The sequence below is a fragment of the Bufo gargarizans genome, chromosome 2 (assembly GCF_014858855.1).
Source record: "Bufo gargarizans isolate SCDJY-AF-19 chromosome 2, ASM1485885v1, whole genome shotgun sequence".
NCBI classification, from domain to species: domain Eukaryota; kingdom Metazoa; phylum Chordata; class Amphibia; order Anura; family Bufonidae; genus Bufo; species Bufo gargarizans.
In genome coordinates, this window is record NC_058081.1 from 587,114,830 (window position 1) to 587,132,342 (window position 17,513).

At 43.9% G+C, this 17,513-nt stretch overlaps 1 protein-coding gene across 1 annotated transcript in view; it reads right to left on the reverse strand.

Annotated features, from left to right (window-relative positions):
* PLCH2 (phospholipase C eta 2) overlaps nt 1-17,513 on the reverse strand; it is a 730,017-nt gene that overhangs the window by 171,996 nt on the left and 540,508 nt on the right. The window contains exon 7 of the mRNA XM_044281842.1: nt 10,060-10,153. Coding sequence (XP_044137777.1) covers nt 10,060-10,153 — 94 coding nt within the window. The remainder of the gene's footprint in view (nt 1-10,059; nt 10,154-17,513) is intronic.

Consider the following 17,513-nt stretch of genomic DNA (forward strand, 5'->3'; position numbering starts at 1 on the left):
GTGCGCTTGTACTCGCGCATCTTCCTATCACGCTCCAGTGCAGGAAGTAAGGTGGGCACATTGTCTTTGTAGCGTGGATCCAGCAGGGTGGCAACCCAGTAGTCCGCACAGGTTAAAATGTGGGCAACTCTGCTGTCGTTGCGCAGGCACTGCAGCATGTAGTCGCTCATGTGTGCCAGGCTGCCCAGGGGTAAGGACAAGCTGTCCTCTGTGGGAGGCGTATCGTCATCGTCCTGCCTTTCCCCCCAGCCACGCACCAGTGATGGACCCGAGCTGCGTTGGGTGCCACCCCGCTGTGACCATGCTTCATCCTCATCCTCCTCCACCTCCTCCTCATCCTCGTCCTCCTCGTCCTCCAGTAGTGGGCCCTGGCTGGCCACATTTGTACCTGGCCTCTGCTGTTGCAAAAAACCTCCCTCTGAGTCACTTCGAAGAGACTGGCCTGAAAGTGCTAAAAATGACCCCTCTTCCTCATCCTCCTCCTCCTCCTCCTGGGCCACCTCCTGTTCCATCATCGCCCTAAGTGTTTTCTCAAGGAGACATAGAAGTGGTATTGTAACGCTGATAACGGTGTCATCGCCACTGGCCATGTTGGTGGAGTACTCGAAACAGCGCAACAGGGCACACAGGTCTCGCATGGAGGCCCAGTCATTGGTGGTGAAGTGGTGCTGTTCTGTAGTGCGACTGACCCGTGCGTGCTGCAGCTGAAACTCCACTATGGCCTGCTGCTGCTCGCACAGTCTGTCCAGCATGTGCAAGGTGGAGTTCCACCTGGTGGGCACGTCGCATATGAGGCGGTGAGCGGGAAGGCCGAAGTTACGCTGTAGCGCAGACAGGCGAGCAGCGGCAGGATGTGAACGCCGGAAGCGCGAACAGACGGCCCGCACTTTATGCAGCAGCTCTGACATGTCGGGGTAGTTGTGAATGAACTTCTGCACCACCAAATTCAGCACATGCGCCAAGCAAGGGATGTGCGTCAAATTGGCTAGTCCCAGAGCTGCAACGAGATTTCGCCCATTATCACACACCACCAGGCCGGGCTTGAGGCTCACCGGCAGCAACCACTCGTCGGTCTGTTGTTCTATACCCCGCCACAACTCCTGTGCGGTGTGGGGCCTGTCCCCCAAACATATGAGTTTCAGAATGGCCTGCTGACGTTTACCCCGGGCTGTGCTGAAGTTGGTGGTGAAGGTGTGTGGCTGACTGGATGAGCAGGTGGAAGAAGAGGAGGAGGAAGCCGAGAAGGAGGAGGTGGCAACAGGAGGCAAAGAATGTTGCCCTGCGATCCTTGGCGGCGGAAGGACGTGCGCCAAACAGCTCTCCGCCTGGGGCCCAGCTGCCACTACATTTACCCAGTGTGCAGTTAGGGAGATATAGCGTCCCTGGCCGTGCTTACTGGTCCACGTATCTGTGGTTAGGTGGACCTTGCCACAGATGGCGTTGCGCAGTGCACACTTGATTTTATCGGATACTTGGTTGTGCAGGGAAGGCACGGCTCTCTTGGAGAAGTAGTGCCGGCTGGGAACAACATACTGTGGGACAGCAAGCGACATGAGCTGTTTGAAGCTGTCTGTGTCCACCAGCCTAAATGACAGCATTTCATAGGCCAGTAGTTTAGAAATGCTGGCATTCAGGGCCAGGGATCGAGGGTGGCTAGGTGGGAATTTACGCTTTCTATCAAATGTTTGTGAGATGGAGAGCTGAACGCTGGCGTGTGACATGGTTGAGACGCTTGGTGACGGAGGTGGTGGTGGTGGTGTTGGTGGTACATCCCCTGTTTGCTGGGCGGCAGGTGCCAACGTTCCTCCAGAGGCGGAGGAAGAGGCCGAGGCGGCAGCAGCAGAATAGGCCGAGGCGGCAGCAGCAGAAGAGGTAGCAGGGGGAGCCTGAGTGACTTCCTTGGTTTTAAGGTGTTTACTCCACTGCAGTTCATGCTTTGCATGCAGGTGCCTGGTCATGCAGGTTGTGCTCAGGTTCAGAACGTTAATGCCTCGCTTCAGGCTCTGATGGCACAGCGTGCAAACCACTCGGGTCTTGTCGTCAGCACATTGTTTGAAGAAGTGCCATGCCAGGGAACTCCTTGAAGCTGCCTTTGGGGTGCTCGGTCCCAGATGGCGGCGGTCAGTAGCAGGCGGAGTCTCTTGGCGGCGGGTGTTCTGCTTTTGCCCACTGCTCCCTCTTTTGCTACGCTGTTGGCTCGGTCTCACCACTGCCTCTTCCTCCGAACTGTGAAAGTCAGTGGCACGACCTTCATTCCATGTGGGGTCTAGGACCTCATCGTCCCCTGCATCGTCTTCCACCCAGTCTTGATCCCTGACCTCCTGTTCAGTCTGCACACTGCAGAAAGACGCAGCAGTTGGCACCTGTGTTTCGTCATCATCAGAGACATGCTGAGGTGGTATTCCCATGTCCTCATCATCAGGAAACATAAGTGGTTGTGCGTCAGTGCATTCTATGTCTTTCACCGCTGGGGAAGGGCTAGGTGGATGCCCTTGGGAAACCCTGCCAGCGGAGTCTTCAAACAGCATAAGAGACTGCTGCATAACTTGAGGCTGAGACAGTTTCCCTGGTATGCATGGGGGTGATGTGACAGACTGATGGGGTTGGTTTTCAGGCGCCATCTGTGCGCTTTCTGCAGAAGACTGGGTGGGAGATAATGTGAACGTGCTGGATCCACTGTCGGCCACCCAATTGACTAATGCCTGTACCTGCTCAGGCCTTACCATCCTTAGAACGGCATTGGGCCCCACCATATATCGCTGTAAATTCTGGCGGCTACTGGGACCTGAGGTAGTTGGTACACTAGGACGTGTGGATGTGGCAGAACGGCCACGTCCTCTCCCAGCACCAGAGGGTCCACTAACACCACCACGACCATGTCCACGTCCGCGTCCCTTACTAGATGTTTTTCTCATTGTTATGGTTCACCACAACAACAAATATATTATTTGGCCCAATGTATTGTATTCAAATTCAGCGGGATATAAATTTGAGGCCTAGTATTTAGGCGCTGGGTGACCGGTATGGATTTAGTGACAGAATTAGACTTGGAAATGCACAGAAGCGTGTGTGTGAAGTTATTCTGAATGACCCAATGTGCACCTTGAATATTATATACCCTTTTTGGGATAGATTTCAAATAGCTCTGATATAGCAGGAACCACTAAATTATGAAATTGCTAAATTGGGAATTGTACTTCAACCCAGAACAAAAAATGTGCTTTGACGGGCACTAAATAACTTTCCCAGCTACAACAGGACAGCGGTAACGAGAGATTTAGAGGGATTTAAATTTGAGGCCTAGTATTTAGGCGCTGGGTGACAGGTATGGGTTTAGTGACAGAATTAGACTTGGAAATACACAGTAGCGGGTGTGTGTGAAGTTATTCTGAATGACCCAATGTGCACCTTCAATATTATATACCCTTTTTGGGATAGATTTCAAATAGCTCTGATATAGCAGGAACCACTAAATTATGAAATTGCTAAATTGGGAATTGTACTTCAACCCAGAACAAAAAATGTGCTTTGACGGACACTAAATATCTTGCCCAGCAACAACAGTACAGCGGTGGGTAACGAGAGATTTAGAGGGATTTAAATTTGAGGCCTAGTATTTAGGCGCTGGGTCACCGGTATGGATTTAGTGACAGAATTAGACTTGGAAATGCACAGAAGCGTGTGTGTGAAGTTATTCTGAATGACCCTATGTGCACCTTCAATATTATATACCCTTTTAGGGATAGATTTCAAATAGCTCTGATATAGCAGAAACCACTAAATTATGAAATTGCTAAATTGGGAATTGTACTTCAACCCAGAACAAAAAATGTGCTTTGACGGACACTAAATATCTTGCCCAGCAACAACAGTACAGCGGTGGGTAACGAGAGATTTAGAGGGATTTAAATTTGAGGCCTAGTATTTAGGCGCTGGGTCACCGGTATGGATTTAGTGACAGAATTAGACTTGGAAATGCACAGAAGCGTGTGTGTGAAGTTATTCTGAATGACCCTATGTGCACCTTCAATATTATATACCCTTTTAGGGATAGATTTCAAATAGCTCTGATATAGCAGAAACCACTAAATTATGAAATTGCTAAATTGGGAATTGTACTTCAACCCAGAACAAAAAATGTGCTTTGACGGACACTAAATATCTTGCCCAGCAACAACAGTACAGCGGTGGGTAACGAGAGATTTAGAGGGATTTAAATTTGAGGCCTAGTATTTAGGCGCTGGGTCACCGGTATGGATTTAGTGACAGAATTAGACTTGGAAATGCACAGAAGCGTGTGTGTGAAGTTATTCTGAATGACCCTATGTGCACCTTCAATATTATATACCCTTTTAGGGATAGATTTCAAATAGCTCTGATATAGCAGAAACCACTAAATTATGAAATTGCTAAATTGGGAATTGTACTTCAACCCAGAACAAAAAATGTGCTTTGACGGACACTAAATATCTTGCCCAGCAACAACAGTACAGCGGTGGGTAACGAGAGATTTAGAGGGATTTAAATTTGAGGCCTAGTATTTAGGCGCTGGGTCACCGGTATGGATTTAGTGACAGAATTAGACTTGGAAATGCACAGAAGCGTGTGTGTGAAGTTATTCTGAATGACCCTATGTGCACCTTCAATATTATATACCCTTTTAGGGATAGATTTCAAATAGCTCTGATATAGCAGAAACCACTAAATTATGAAATTGCTAAATTGGGAATTGTACTTCAACCCAGAACAAAAAATGTGCTTTGACGGACACTAAATATCTTGCCCAGCAACAACAGTACAGCGGTGGGTAACGAGAGATTTAGAGGGATTTAAATTTGAGGCCTAGTATTTAGGCGCTGGGTGACAGGTATGGGTTTAGTGACAGAATTAGACTTGGAAATACACAGTAGCGGGTGTGTGTGAAGTTATTCTGAATGACCCAATGTGCACCTTCAATATTATATACCCTTTTTGGGATAGATTTCAAATAGCTCTGATATAGCAGGAACCACTAAATTATGAAATTGCTAAATTGGGAATTGTATTTCAACCCAGAACAAGAAATGTGCTTGAACGGACACTAAATAACCCGCCCAGCTACAGCACTAGGGACAGATTTAGCTGGATATAAATTTGAGGCCTAGTATTTAGGCGCTGGGTGACCGGTATGGATTTAGTGACAGAATTAGACTGGGATATGGCCAAAAAATAAACAGACTATTGCTGGTTAAATGCACTTGGTGTGACAGCTTCACCCTGATGTAGGCTTTAGCCAAAAAACAACCACACCATTGAGGGTTAAATGCACTTGGTGACAGGCGCAGCTTGCCCCTGATTTTGTATATGGCCAAAAAATGAACAGACTATTGCTGGTTAAATGCACTTGGTGTGACAGCTTCACCCTGATGTAGGCTTTAGCCAAAAAACAACCACACCATTGAGGGTTAAATGCACTTGGTGACAGGCGCAGCTTGCCCCTGATTTTGTATATGGCCAAAAAATGAACAGACTATTGCTGGTTAAATGCACTTGGTGTCACAGCTTCACCCTGATGTAGGCTTTAGCCAAAAAACAACCACACCATTGAGGGTTAAATGCACTTGGTGACAGGCGCAGCTTGCCCCTGATTTTGTATATGGCCAAAAAATGAACAGACTATTGCTGGATAAATGCACTTGGTGTGACAGCTTCACCCTGATGTAGGCTTTAGCCAAAAAACAACCACACCATTGAGGGTTAAATGCACTTGGTCGCAGCTTGTGCTGGCGCACCACAAGACACAAAATGGCCGCCGATCACCCCAGAAAAATGAGACTGACAAACGGTCTGTGCAGCCTAAAAACAGTGAGCAATTGAGGATCAGCAGCTCAATGATCCACAGCTGCAGATCGATCAGTTAATCAAGTCCTTTGGAGGAGTTAATCTGCCTAATCTCGCCCTACTGTCGCAGCCGCAACCTCTCCCTACGCTAATCAGAGCAGAGTGACGGGCGGCGCTATGTGACTCCAGCTTAAATAGAGGCTGGGTCACATGGTGCTCTGGCCAATCACAGCCATGCCAATAGTAGGCATGGCTGTGATGGCCTCTTGGGGCAAGTAGTATGACGCTTGTTGATTGGCTGCTTTGCAGCCTTTCAAAAAGCGCCAAGAAAGCGTCACAAAAGCGCGAAGAAAGCGACGAACACCGAACCCGAACTTTTACGAAAATGTCCGGGTTCGGGTCCGTGTCACGGACACCCCAAAATTCGGTACGAACCCGAACTATACAGTTCGAGTTCGCTCATCCCTACTAATTAGCAATGTATGGGGAGGGCATTCTCCTTTAAAGCACGTTGCATGTCTGCTGACAATTTCCAGAAAATTGGAGCATGAATTCCCCCAACTACGAGAAAATAAACTTGTCTGTATACAAGCGAATGACATATTGATTCATCAAACTATATGAAATATTGGGACGCATATTACACAGAGGTATTACCACTATATCAGTTGTGCCTATTATTATTACATCAAGGTTGTTAAGCTTTTATTCTTTAAGATCAGGTAATTCAATCACTGGATTAGTTATTCTGACAAATTAACTCCCAATTATAGGATTTCCAAATCTTAAACTCCTAAGAACATCCAAAGATGTCCCATATTATAAATCAGACTTTGATGATAACATCCCATCATTATGGTCGTAGACATCACCATGTATTGCATTAAGGGCCTCATTATCAGGTCATACAAACTGGTTGTAGTGAGTCACTTATGGAGGTTGCACGAATAAATGCACTACAAGGTATTTTCCTATCAATTGAAAAAACAATATTCAGATTTTTATAATGTGCCAATTATGCTCTATGGTCGTGGCCAAAAGTTTTGGGAATTACACAAAGTTTAGTTTTCACAAAGCTTGCTGCTTCAGTTTTTATGGTGGCACTTTGCATCAACTCTAGATTGTTATGAAGAGTGATCACATGAGTTGCAATTAATTTCCTTGCCAGGAAAACTAATGTAATTGCAGAATCCTCTTTTTCGCTGCTTTTCAGCCCTGCCACAAAATGGCCTGCTAACATTCCAGAGATCTTTTTGTTAGCTCAGCAGAAAGTGTTAGTGAGTACAAGGCAGCAGAGATCACTCTGTCATGCTGGTTGAATTAGAAGAGCAGAGTGGTTGCTCAAAAAGGGGGTGGCGGGTTGATGCTTGAAATCATTGACTTCTTCTGTTAACCATGGTTACCTCCAAAGAAACACTTGGAGCCATCATCGCTTTGCCTCAAAAGGGCTTCATAGGCAAGGGCATTGCTGCTTGTAAGATTGCATCTAACTCAACCAATCATCAGATCAAGAAAATGAAAGAGAGGTTCAGTTGTTGTGAAGAAGGCTTCAGGGAACCCAAGTCCAGTAAGTGCCAGGACTGGCTTCTAAAGCGACTAGCTACGGGATTTGTTTTCTACAAGTGGAGAGCTTGCTCAGGAACGGCAGCAGTAAGGTGCGAGTGCATCTGCATGCAAAGTGAGGCGAAGGCTTTTGGAGGATGGCCTGATGTCAGGAAGGGCAGCAAAGAAGCCATTTCTGCCCAGCATCATCAGTGGGCTAGCTAAAAAAAAAAAATAATAAAATAAAGCTAGTAGGGAGAATTGATACAGCAGCTAACAGTATCTGCCATGGGATGCGTCTCATGTTAAGAAACATACATTCCATGGCAGATACTGCTGGCCCCTGTATCAATTCTCCCTACTAGCTTTTTCTAAGCTAGCCCACTGATGGCGCTGGGTTATCCAACAGCAGAAACATATCTGGGCAATAAATAAAGCTGGGCCAAATCTGGTTTAATCATTGTTTTTAGTATAGGGGCTAACAAAGGCATAACAGGGCTAATAAGTGGGGTCACCCTTCTCAGGGCGGGTGCTCTGTAGAGGGAGGGAGCAGGGACTCATTCAGTAAGGTCAGTTAGCTTACTCTTCTTATAATTTCGTCCAGCAGAAAGAGAGAAGAATGACACCTGCGGATCCTATGACCACAATGAGGATAATACAGTAAAGCTTCAGTGACTTGCACTAATAGCAAGTGCACTGCGTCCCTCTGTATTTATTGCCAGTGCTGATCAGTGCAGCTTTGCTCCTCTCTGCTAAACAGAGGACCTGTAAGATGGAGAGGAGTAGGGATTCAGCGATCAATGCTTGCAGTAGAGGACTTACAGAATGGAAGCATATACCATTATTTTTATTAGTAAAATAAGAGATACAAAGCAGTGGTAGGGAGCCAGCAGCTGGGGCAGGGAGAGGAGAGGCACGCTGAGAAGCCTGCCTCAGACTCTTATAGGTATCTGTCCCCAGCATTTACTAGATACTGAAGACTGACCCCTAGCAGAATTTACCTTAATTTCCTAATAAAGTATGATAGAAAAAAACTTTACATTACCACTCTACACATTTAAATATGAAGTGACATGTATATACTTTACCATCCTACTGTTTTTAGGTTCTGATAAATTGCTTAATAGATCTTTATATAAGTTGGAGCTCTATTACTCTGACATTTAGTTCCAAATTCCCTGTATAGACATAGCTACAGGAATGTCATGTTTTAAATTTACCACTAGGGAGAGCTTCAAAATTACAGCATATATTATTATTATTGAGTTTATTATATACTCAGTGGGCAGTAAGGTGTTTCTAGTGGTAGCTGAAGGATAACAGTATTGAATCATTTCACTGTATGTCTAAGCAGTAGATTTAGGTCACTTGCACTGGTGTCCTATGCCTTGCTGCCAGAGGCTGCTCTGCCAATCAATGTCTGCCGTTTGGCTTCAGTGGCCACGTGTGGATGGTCACAACATTATAACTGCAGGGCAGGAACAGAGACCTACAAGAGCACTGGAGCAGGTGGACTTATTTTGGTATTTTATCTTAACCCCTGCTGCTTTATGTTAGATATTTTACTCAATGTCCCGGACAACCCTTTTAAAAAAGAGTATTCCAGCGTCATGATATTGGAGACCTATCCTTGGTATCTAGGTCATTAGCATCGGATTGGTGAGGGTCTGATTCTCAACAATTGTGCAAGAGCTGCCGTCTCTTCAATATTTACCTGCGTGCCGTCTACACTGTAGCGGCCGCGAAGTGAAATTACAGCTTCCTCTCCCATCCACTTGTATGGGACAAACAGCTGTAATTTCACTGCACCACCTCTACATTGTAGACGGCGCGCAGGTAAATATTGAAGAGACAGCAGATCCTGCACAAGTACAGCAGCCCCTTTAAATAGCTGATTGTCAAGGGTGCCCAGAGTCAGACAAACATCTGAAATTGAGGAGCTATCCTGAGGATAGGTCAACAATTTTATGACACCAGAATACCCCTTTAAGGTACCAATATATAAACCGAAAAAAAAAAAAAACAGCACTTTGCATTTGAGACTTTTATTTGTTCGCATTTGGAAATCTGATGCAAACCTCTAATTACGGTAATCAGAGCAGCAGCAGCCACAACACTCACATCCATTGGAAACTTTATACGTACTGTATTTTACAATGGGTCTGATGATCATTTTTTCCATAATTGCTTATGTCACAGCACTAACAACATTAGGGTAGCAAAAAATGGAGCAGCCAGCGGGAGATCAAGATGCAATCGCAATGTGGCTGAAGGCACACGGCCATAAGCTGCAGCAATGTTCTAAAAGATCACGAAAACTGAATGCTTTACGATTGTTTATTGTTAACATCTACGTGGTTTGCGGCTAAACTTGCAAAACCCCACAACAAATGACCCGCAGTCACCTTAGAGTGATCTACTAGAAGCTGTAGCTACTTTCGCTTCTATACTTCGACCACCTGCACAGCCACGTGTGTTTCTACCTTCAACCTTTCTATGAAAGACACTCCGGTATCATTCAACACATGAAGTTAGTAATGGTCAGATTTGGGATACTACTGAAGGAGAAAAGCATGCTGGGAGCATAAATTACACGCCATCTGGTGACCTACAGGTTGTCCTAGCCTATGGTAATGATGAATACAAGTACTAGGTGCTTTAACGAAAAGGTGCATTTCCATACTCTGATTTACATACCATCAATCCCCAAGACTCCTTCCTTTTTGTTTTCTGGGCAAGGCTCGAATTTATCCACGATCTCCAGACAATACTCTTTTGTGACATTCATCATCTGCAGAACAAAAAAAGGAAAGAGATAAATCCAGAGTGCATAATCTGATTTCACAAGCCTGTACCATCAACCATTATCAGACACGACAATCCAATTCTGTAACCTAATGCCGGAGGGCTGGTAATCGCTCAATAGGATTCGTCACATTGTCATTCAGCGTCAGGTTCAATAGCGGTCAGCAGCCATTACTGCTCATTGATAGCTGCTGATCAGAGGGTGACAAAGTGCAGAGCCAAGTTCTGTTCTCTGGAGGTCATATTGTTTTGAAGGTATTAGTCCTGTGGGGTATCAGTATGAACAGCACTCAAGCACGATTGCCAGAAAGGATTTGTACAGAAGGATTAAGGGATTCGCTTATTGTATTGAGCTACTAAAGCAAGAAAAGCACAATTGTTTGACCCTTTAAGCCACTTAGCAAGAAAAAAAAAAACTCCAAAAACTGCTGATGGATTACAAAGACATAGATATGAGGTAGAGGTAGGAGACCAAAGGGGACCACATGTTGAGTACATTAAACAGATGAGGATTGCTAGTCTGGTTAATTTAATATGTTTCAAGCTGATGGATTTTTGCAGCTTAGTTAAAGGGACTTTCCACTACTAACTTTCATGGTCATATAGGTGGTCCTACCTTAGGGCTCATGCTCACAGATGGGCAATTTGTGGTCCCTAATGCATGGGCAACATCCGCGCGTATTCCGCAGACAGATCCAGACCCATTCAAGTTGAATGGGTCTGTGATCTTTCCGTTCCGTAGGGTTCTGCGCCTCCGTTCCACACCGCACCTTTCGGATTGTGGACCCATTCAAGTGAATGGATCCACATCCATGATATTGTGTGCACACAGCCGGAGCTGGCACATTGGGCAACGGCAGTGCGCTGCATGAGGCCTTAGTGTCTCCACCAAGCTGGCTCAGAAGACACATGGAGTGAGTACCATACGCAAGACAGCAGGGGAAAAAAAAAAGAGCAGGGGGGTGCCGATGTAATCAATGTCAGACTGGGGTTCATTGGGCCCACCAGAGGAAATTACTCTTGGGAACCTATATCAATAAAGTCTAACCAGTTTTGAATGAAAGAAATAGACTCTAGTGACAATCTACTGTCTCCACAGACTGCCAATTGCATTTTTTTGGTCTTTTCAGGCTTTTTATGGCAATGGAGCCTGAGCCACAGGAGGACCCTCTGGTTCTCTGGTGGACCAGTCTGACCCTGGATAGAATATTGTATACAAGCGAGGTCTGAATGACCTAGTGGTGTAGTTAGGGTAGGGAATGGTATGGTGCTGGCCTGGGTACCAGGGGACACCAACAATCCACTCTGTCTTGGTTCAAGGACAGGTACTTAGATAAGGGGCTTGTGTCGCAAAGTGATTCTTTGCCTTGCGTAAAATAAGGCCTATTTATGCATCTGGGGTGACCAAAGACACATCTCCATAACCTCAGTAATGGCAGACTATATTTGCAACCTCCTTACCCAATTTAGGATATTTCTAAGCAACTATGGAGCTCAAGTTGTTGCCCTAGCAAATAAAACACTGTGCAGACTAGAAACCCATGAACAAGATTTATTAATACTATGCTGTGAAATGCTTTAAAAATCCCATTTATTCCTTAATTTTTGTTTTGGTTGGTATTGACTATGAATTCTTAATTTCATTCATTTTACATATTCAGTGTTTAGATCACATCCATCTGAAAACATTAGGTGTCTACGCTCATTAAATGAAAAAAATGAATCTATACATAATTGACAAACATGAAATGTCTTATCAACTAAGCACTGAAAACTTCCAATTTAGATAACTTGGCATCTGCAAACCTATTAGCCACAAGTCTGTATTCCCAGAACCTCATTAAAATTCACCGATGTTGTTGCTAGGGTAAATGGCGAAGCAGTGTAATGATTTCATATAAATGTGGAGGATGGTTCTAAGTCTAGTACATGAATATTTGAACCAGCACGGAGGCTCTGCGTTCCCTGGACCTGTTTAATGTTATCCTATTGACTTTAATGGCCTCTCTGATAGCAGGTTATACATTGTGCTGACCAATGAATAATACAAGCCCAACATCTGCACTTATGGCCTTAATATCTCTGGTTCTTCTTCCAAGCAAAACCACATAGGATCAAGAGAAATCTGTGCATAGAGCTTTAACATTTTTAAGAAGAATTACACAAAACATCTTGATTGAACTTACTTTTGAATACCATCTACATGTTAAACAAATCATTTTGTAGGGACCCCCAATTTTAAATCCATCAATTCTCAGGAAATGTATTAAAAAAATGCTTAGTCCTCATCAGAGCAAAGCTGGTCTGGTCATCGGTGGATTGTTACAGGTTCCAAAATTGTGGGCAGAAGCTGAATGAATGAACAGATCAACCATGGGAAGGCCTGATCTGCCAGAACTAGAGGAACTCATTGTTTGTGGCTCTTCACTCTGGATTATAGAAGAGGTTCTCATGATTGGATGGAGCTCAACATGACACCCATATTACATATGGAAAGGAGTTGTCTTCGTTCCTTTTGTGAGTTACACTTCAAACTGTTATGGCCCGCCAATTATTATTATTTTGTTTAAGGCTCAGGACATTGTAAAATAACGAAATACGTGATAGTCACTTAACCAATCTCCCACCACTTCCATTCTGACACTATGTGGCCACCCACAACACACAGAAAATGACTGAAGGACTGTGAAGCGGCGGAACGGAAGCAGTAAGGGAATCCGTGTTTAGGACTTATTATTTTACGCTGTTCAGATGTTTTTTTAAATTTGTTGAACTAAACAAAGCCTTTAAAGGGTTCTCTCACTTCAGCAAATAGCATTTAATATGTACAGGAAGTTAAATACAAGCCACTTACTAATGTATTGTTATTATCCATATTGCCTCCTTTGCTGGCTTGATCCATTTTTCCATCACATTATACACTGTTCGTTTACATGGTTACTACCACCTTGCAATCCAGCAGTGGTGGTCATGCTTGCACACTATAGGAAACAGCACTAGCCTATGTGCATTCCCACGGTTCTGGCCACCAGAGAGGCCAAAGCTTTTTCCTATAGTGTGCAAGCACAGCCACCGCTGATGAATTGCAGGGCGGTCTGTAACCATGGAATTGAGCAGTGTATAATGTGATGGAAAAATGAATCCAGCCAGCAAAGGAGGCAATATGGACAATCACAATACATTAGTAAGTGCCTTGTATTAACATTTTAAGGGAGGTTCAATTATGTGATGGATTTCATTTACTAGGCAGGACCTGAGTACTGCAAGTTGAACTAGTTTAGACTAGGTGGAATGGGTATATCAAGTTAACACCAGACACCTATAGTTTTTAATGAAATTCTTCTTTAGTTAGGTTACACCAATACACTTTTATATAAGCTAATAAGACAACCCTAATTACAGATTGATCACTAGTGAATAGGACATTCCTAAATCTTGAGAATAAGGGGTAATGGTGTTTTTTAGTTGAGATCTAGGTTCACATGTATGGTATTGTCCCCTGATGGAACCAGTTTTTTTTTTTTGAAAATTCCACCAAAAAATAACTTCATTGCAGGGTGTCCCACTGCTGAAACTCCCAGCGTTCATCTGTAATTTGTGATGGAACCAGACCGCAATTCTCTAGCAGCACCATCACAGGGGAAATGAAGTATTACACAGTGTCCATTGAAAAGAATGGAGAGTCTATGTGATACACAGATGCACCTATCCTCCAGAGTAGGACATGCCCTTTGTAGCCACAGTCTGCTCAGGAAAATCTTATTGAAGTTCTGAATTAGGAATTTCCCTATATACTTACCTTCTTTACTTCCCCCTGCTTCTTCCATGTTGCGCCAGTCCTTCCCACTGCTGTTTGTTTTGTTGGCTGCAGTGGTGACATTCTGTGCACACAGGTCACCTCTGCAGCCAATCACTGCCCTCATGAGTGATGTCCTGTGTACTGCTGAGGCCAGTGATTGGCTGCATGATGACATGTGTGCACAGAACATCGCCGCTGCAGCCAGGAAGATGACATCAGTGGCAGGGAGGAGCAGAGCGCAGCATTGGAAGAAGCAGGGGAGAAGAGGGGCCAACTATCTCCTCTTACAGGAGCTGTCTGAATGTTTGTTGGACTTGGACATCCCCTTTTGTTCTGACTGACATCGTAGTAGAAAACTCCCATTTACGTTTATAAGCATTATGAAGGCCTCTATGAGTTGGCTGCACCTTTTATCTACATGTAAAACTTAGTCAGTCATTCATTTTGAAAACATCATAAATATCCAAACGCAATACAAGATTGTGCCGTTAAAAAACATCTTGTAAAAGATTCCCTTGCCGATATCATTATGCTAAGACTGACATGCTTCAATGGATCAGATTAAAGAACACTCCCTCTAGCTATCTCCCAAATATCACACCCAATCACGTAGCGTCATCTTACTTGATTTCTTTCCTCATCTTTCAACAAATTTTCCCGATGATTGATGGTTGACAACTTTCCAGCCGATTTTAGGAAATTATCAGCATTAGAACAAACAATGCTTGTACTACATTGCCGAATGTCAACCTCTCCTGTCTAACCCTTCTCACAGAAGCTTGTTTTTCTACAGAAACAAACTATTAGTTATGTCAATTTGGTTTGATTTTGTTCTTTCACAAGTTTAATTACTTAGCGGTACCAAACTTCTTGGTGTACTGGTGGTCTCAAAGACATCCTCTGCCTATACTCCGCATTATGCTATATATATTATATATGCCAATATGGTAAGGCGCTAACAAAAAATGGGCATCATGCAATTCTACATTTCCCCAGTAGAGGCCACTGATGGCAGTTTACCACATAATGCCAGCTGTTTTTGAAAAGGGTATGAGGAACTAGCTGTGCATCGATCAAATGATCAAAGCATCAGCTTGAATCTAAAAAGAGGATTTTCTTACATTTTTTATTGAGAATAAAGGGTTTTTCCAGGATTTTAATATTGATTCCTCCTTTTAGATGGCGGCTGCTGCAGCAGCAATCAGCTGTGGGTTTTTATAACTTAGGCAAATTTCTAGCTTTGCCTGGGAAGTTTCCAGTTATGCATTTCCATGTGCAGTACATGGGGTATCTGCAATTGTTGGTAATGTAACTTCATATTACGCCATGTTATGCCCTTCTCTTATGTAATGTAATGCATTCTGCGAATGTCTTTGCATGAGGTAGAAATGGCCAGAGTTAATAATCCTGGCCCAGCATTCATAGGAATACACAGCCTGATAGAACGTTGAAAAGAAAATAATAAAGGTTATTAGAGTACTTGGTTAAAAATGGGGTAAGTATAGATCAAAAAAGGGTTAAAAATCAGGCTACCAAGCGATACCCACTATAGAGAGGGGAAAGTAAATGACCATCTACATGTGAGGAAGCCTGGAAAAAGATGCCTGTGTATGATGGCACATGCAGGACTACAAAAACAGGGGCTAGAAAAAGTCTCACTAGCGGCAGAGGCAAGAGGGCAAGGATTAGTAGCTAGTATAATATCCTGCTCCGATGCAGATACGTTATAAACTAGATAGGAGGAGCGACTAGTCTTGTGAGAAGCTAAACGAGACTGCCTGTGTATACAGCGTGTACACTCAGCTGATGAATCATACATGTGGGGCAGTAAACCACTCCTGCATATACATGAGGTAGTGGGTCAACGGAACCATAAGTCTGTAGGTGGAATAAAACCCCCAAAGGGACAGTATCCACTGAATATAAAAAAAGAGCCCTGCTTTGTGAGCCAATGCCAAGGCAAATACAGAAGCTCACTGAAACTTGCCCTGCCTAGTGAGCTATGTCTACAGTTTACATAAGCTCAAAGCCCAGGTGCACCACGTGTCATCAGGAGTGATTTAACTAGAGTAATGCCTTTAAACAACATAACAGCCGCACTGTTGCGTGCTGGCTACCGGCGCTGTGATGGTCGTGAATGGCTGTGTATTCATAATCAACACTGAACATTTACCAACATAGTCTGTCTTCGTTGTGTTTCCAGCATTTAAAGGAACTGAGGATGTGGCTAACCCAATGCCCTAGCTTGAGAGTTCTAGGGGATTCTAGTGAGTTGGAGGTAGAGGGCAGACTATGTGCTCCTCTCCTTAAGGTCTACAGGTCTAATCCCTGGAGCCACTTGTATCTCTGTCAGCTCCTTAGAAGAAAGTGAGAAAGACAAGATAAACTCTGCATGACCAAACAAGTCACTCAGCAAGATAACATGCATAAAGCTTTCCAGATCCTTCTGCCATGGAGGCAAAACATGTTTAGACACCCTACACACTTCAGAAATGACTTGTCACCATGTAAATTGCAGACATGTTGCTATTATTTAGTCACCAGGCTCCGTTTCTAGAGGTAGAGACTTTAGCAAGAGAGTGTGTAAAGCGGGCCATAGTTTCCAGCATTGCCTAACCCATGCAATCTCATCTGGAAAAGAACTTCCACTGTGTACAGATTATTATTATTGGATGTACTACAAATACCATTCTGCACACTGGAAAGAAGAAGGTTTGCTTGTTAAACCTGGCCTGGTTGCTGGCTCCTATAACACCACACGCTGACCATTAACATAATTGTATGACACCCACATGGAATTTAACATCAAAGGCACCCCCGAACCACCATCAAGCAGGAAGCCCACAGCCTGGGAGATCCCCTAGGAAACACATGGTGCCCCTACTTTACTGCACTGATGCTAAGGAGCGATGGCCTGAGAGACTGGCACTACACCGTGACACATCATCCTCAGAGCTACTACCACTCTCATACTCTGCTCTGGCTCCTCAGGGGCCTGCTGCATATACAGTAGCCACCACAAAGGAAAAGTAGTATTACATGGTGGGGTCTTTTTTAGCCTATAGCGCACTATTTTGGGAATGGAGAGGATTTCCGTGCGTGAGCCCCGAAGTCCTCTCATTGTATTCTGCAGGTGATTTGCGACAGTGGGGTGAATTAGGGTGAGTATCAGCATCTTAATTAGTGATCTTGAGTCCGTGCCAGCAGCACAAGTCATGTAGTACTGCTCGTAATAGTGCTTGGGAAAAGTGACAGACTCTCTTTAAGCAACTTAATAGGCTGTTTTAATTGAAGAGGAAATTATAGTATTTCCACACAATGCATTGTAATGGGTTATAAAATACATTTTTGTCATCTTTTATTGACTGAATGACTTTCTATGCATAGAAAAAAAAATTACATTTTAATTATTTTTGTTAATTCCTAATCAAGCAAGTTTAATGATAAAAATTGACAAGAAACAAAAGACGGTTTGCATGTACTTGATACTGATATTTTTTTTTTTTACTACCATCACAAAAATAAACTGAGCCAAGATAAAATTTTA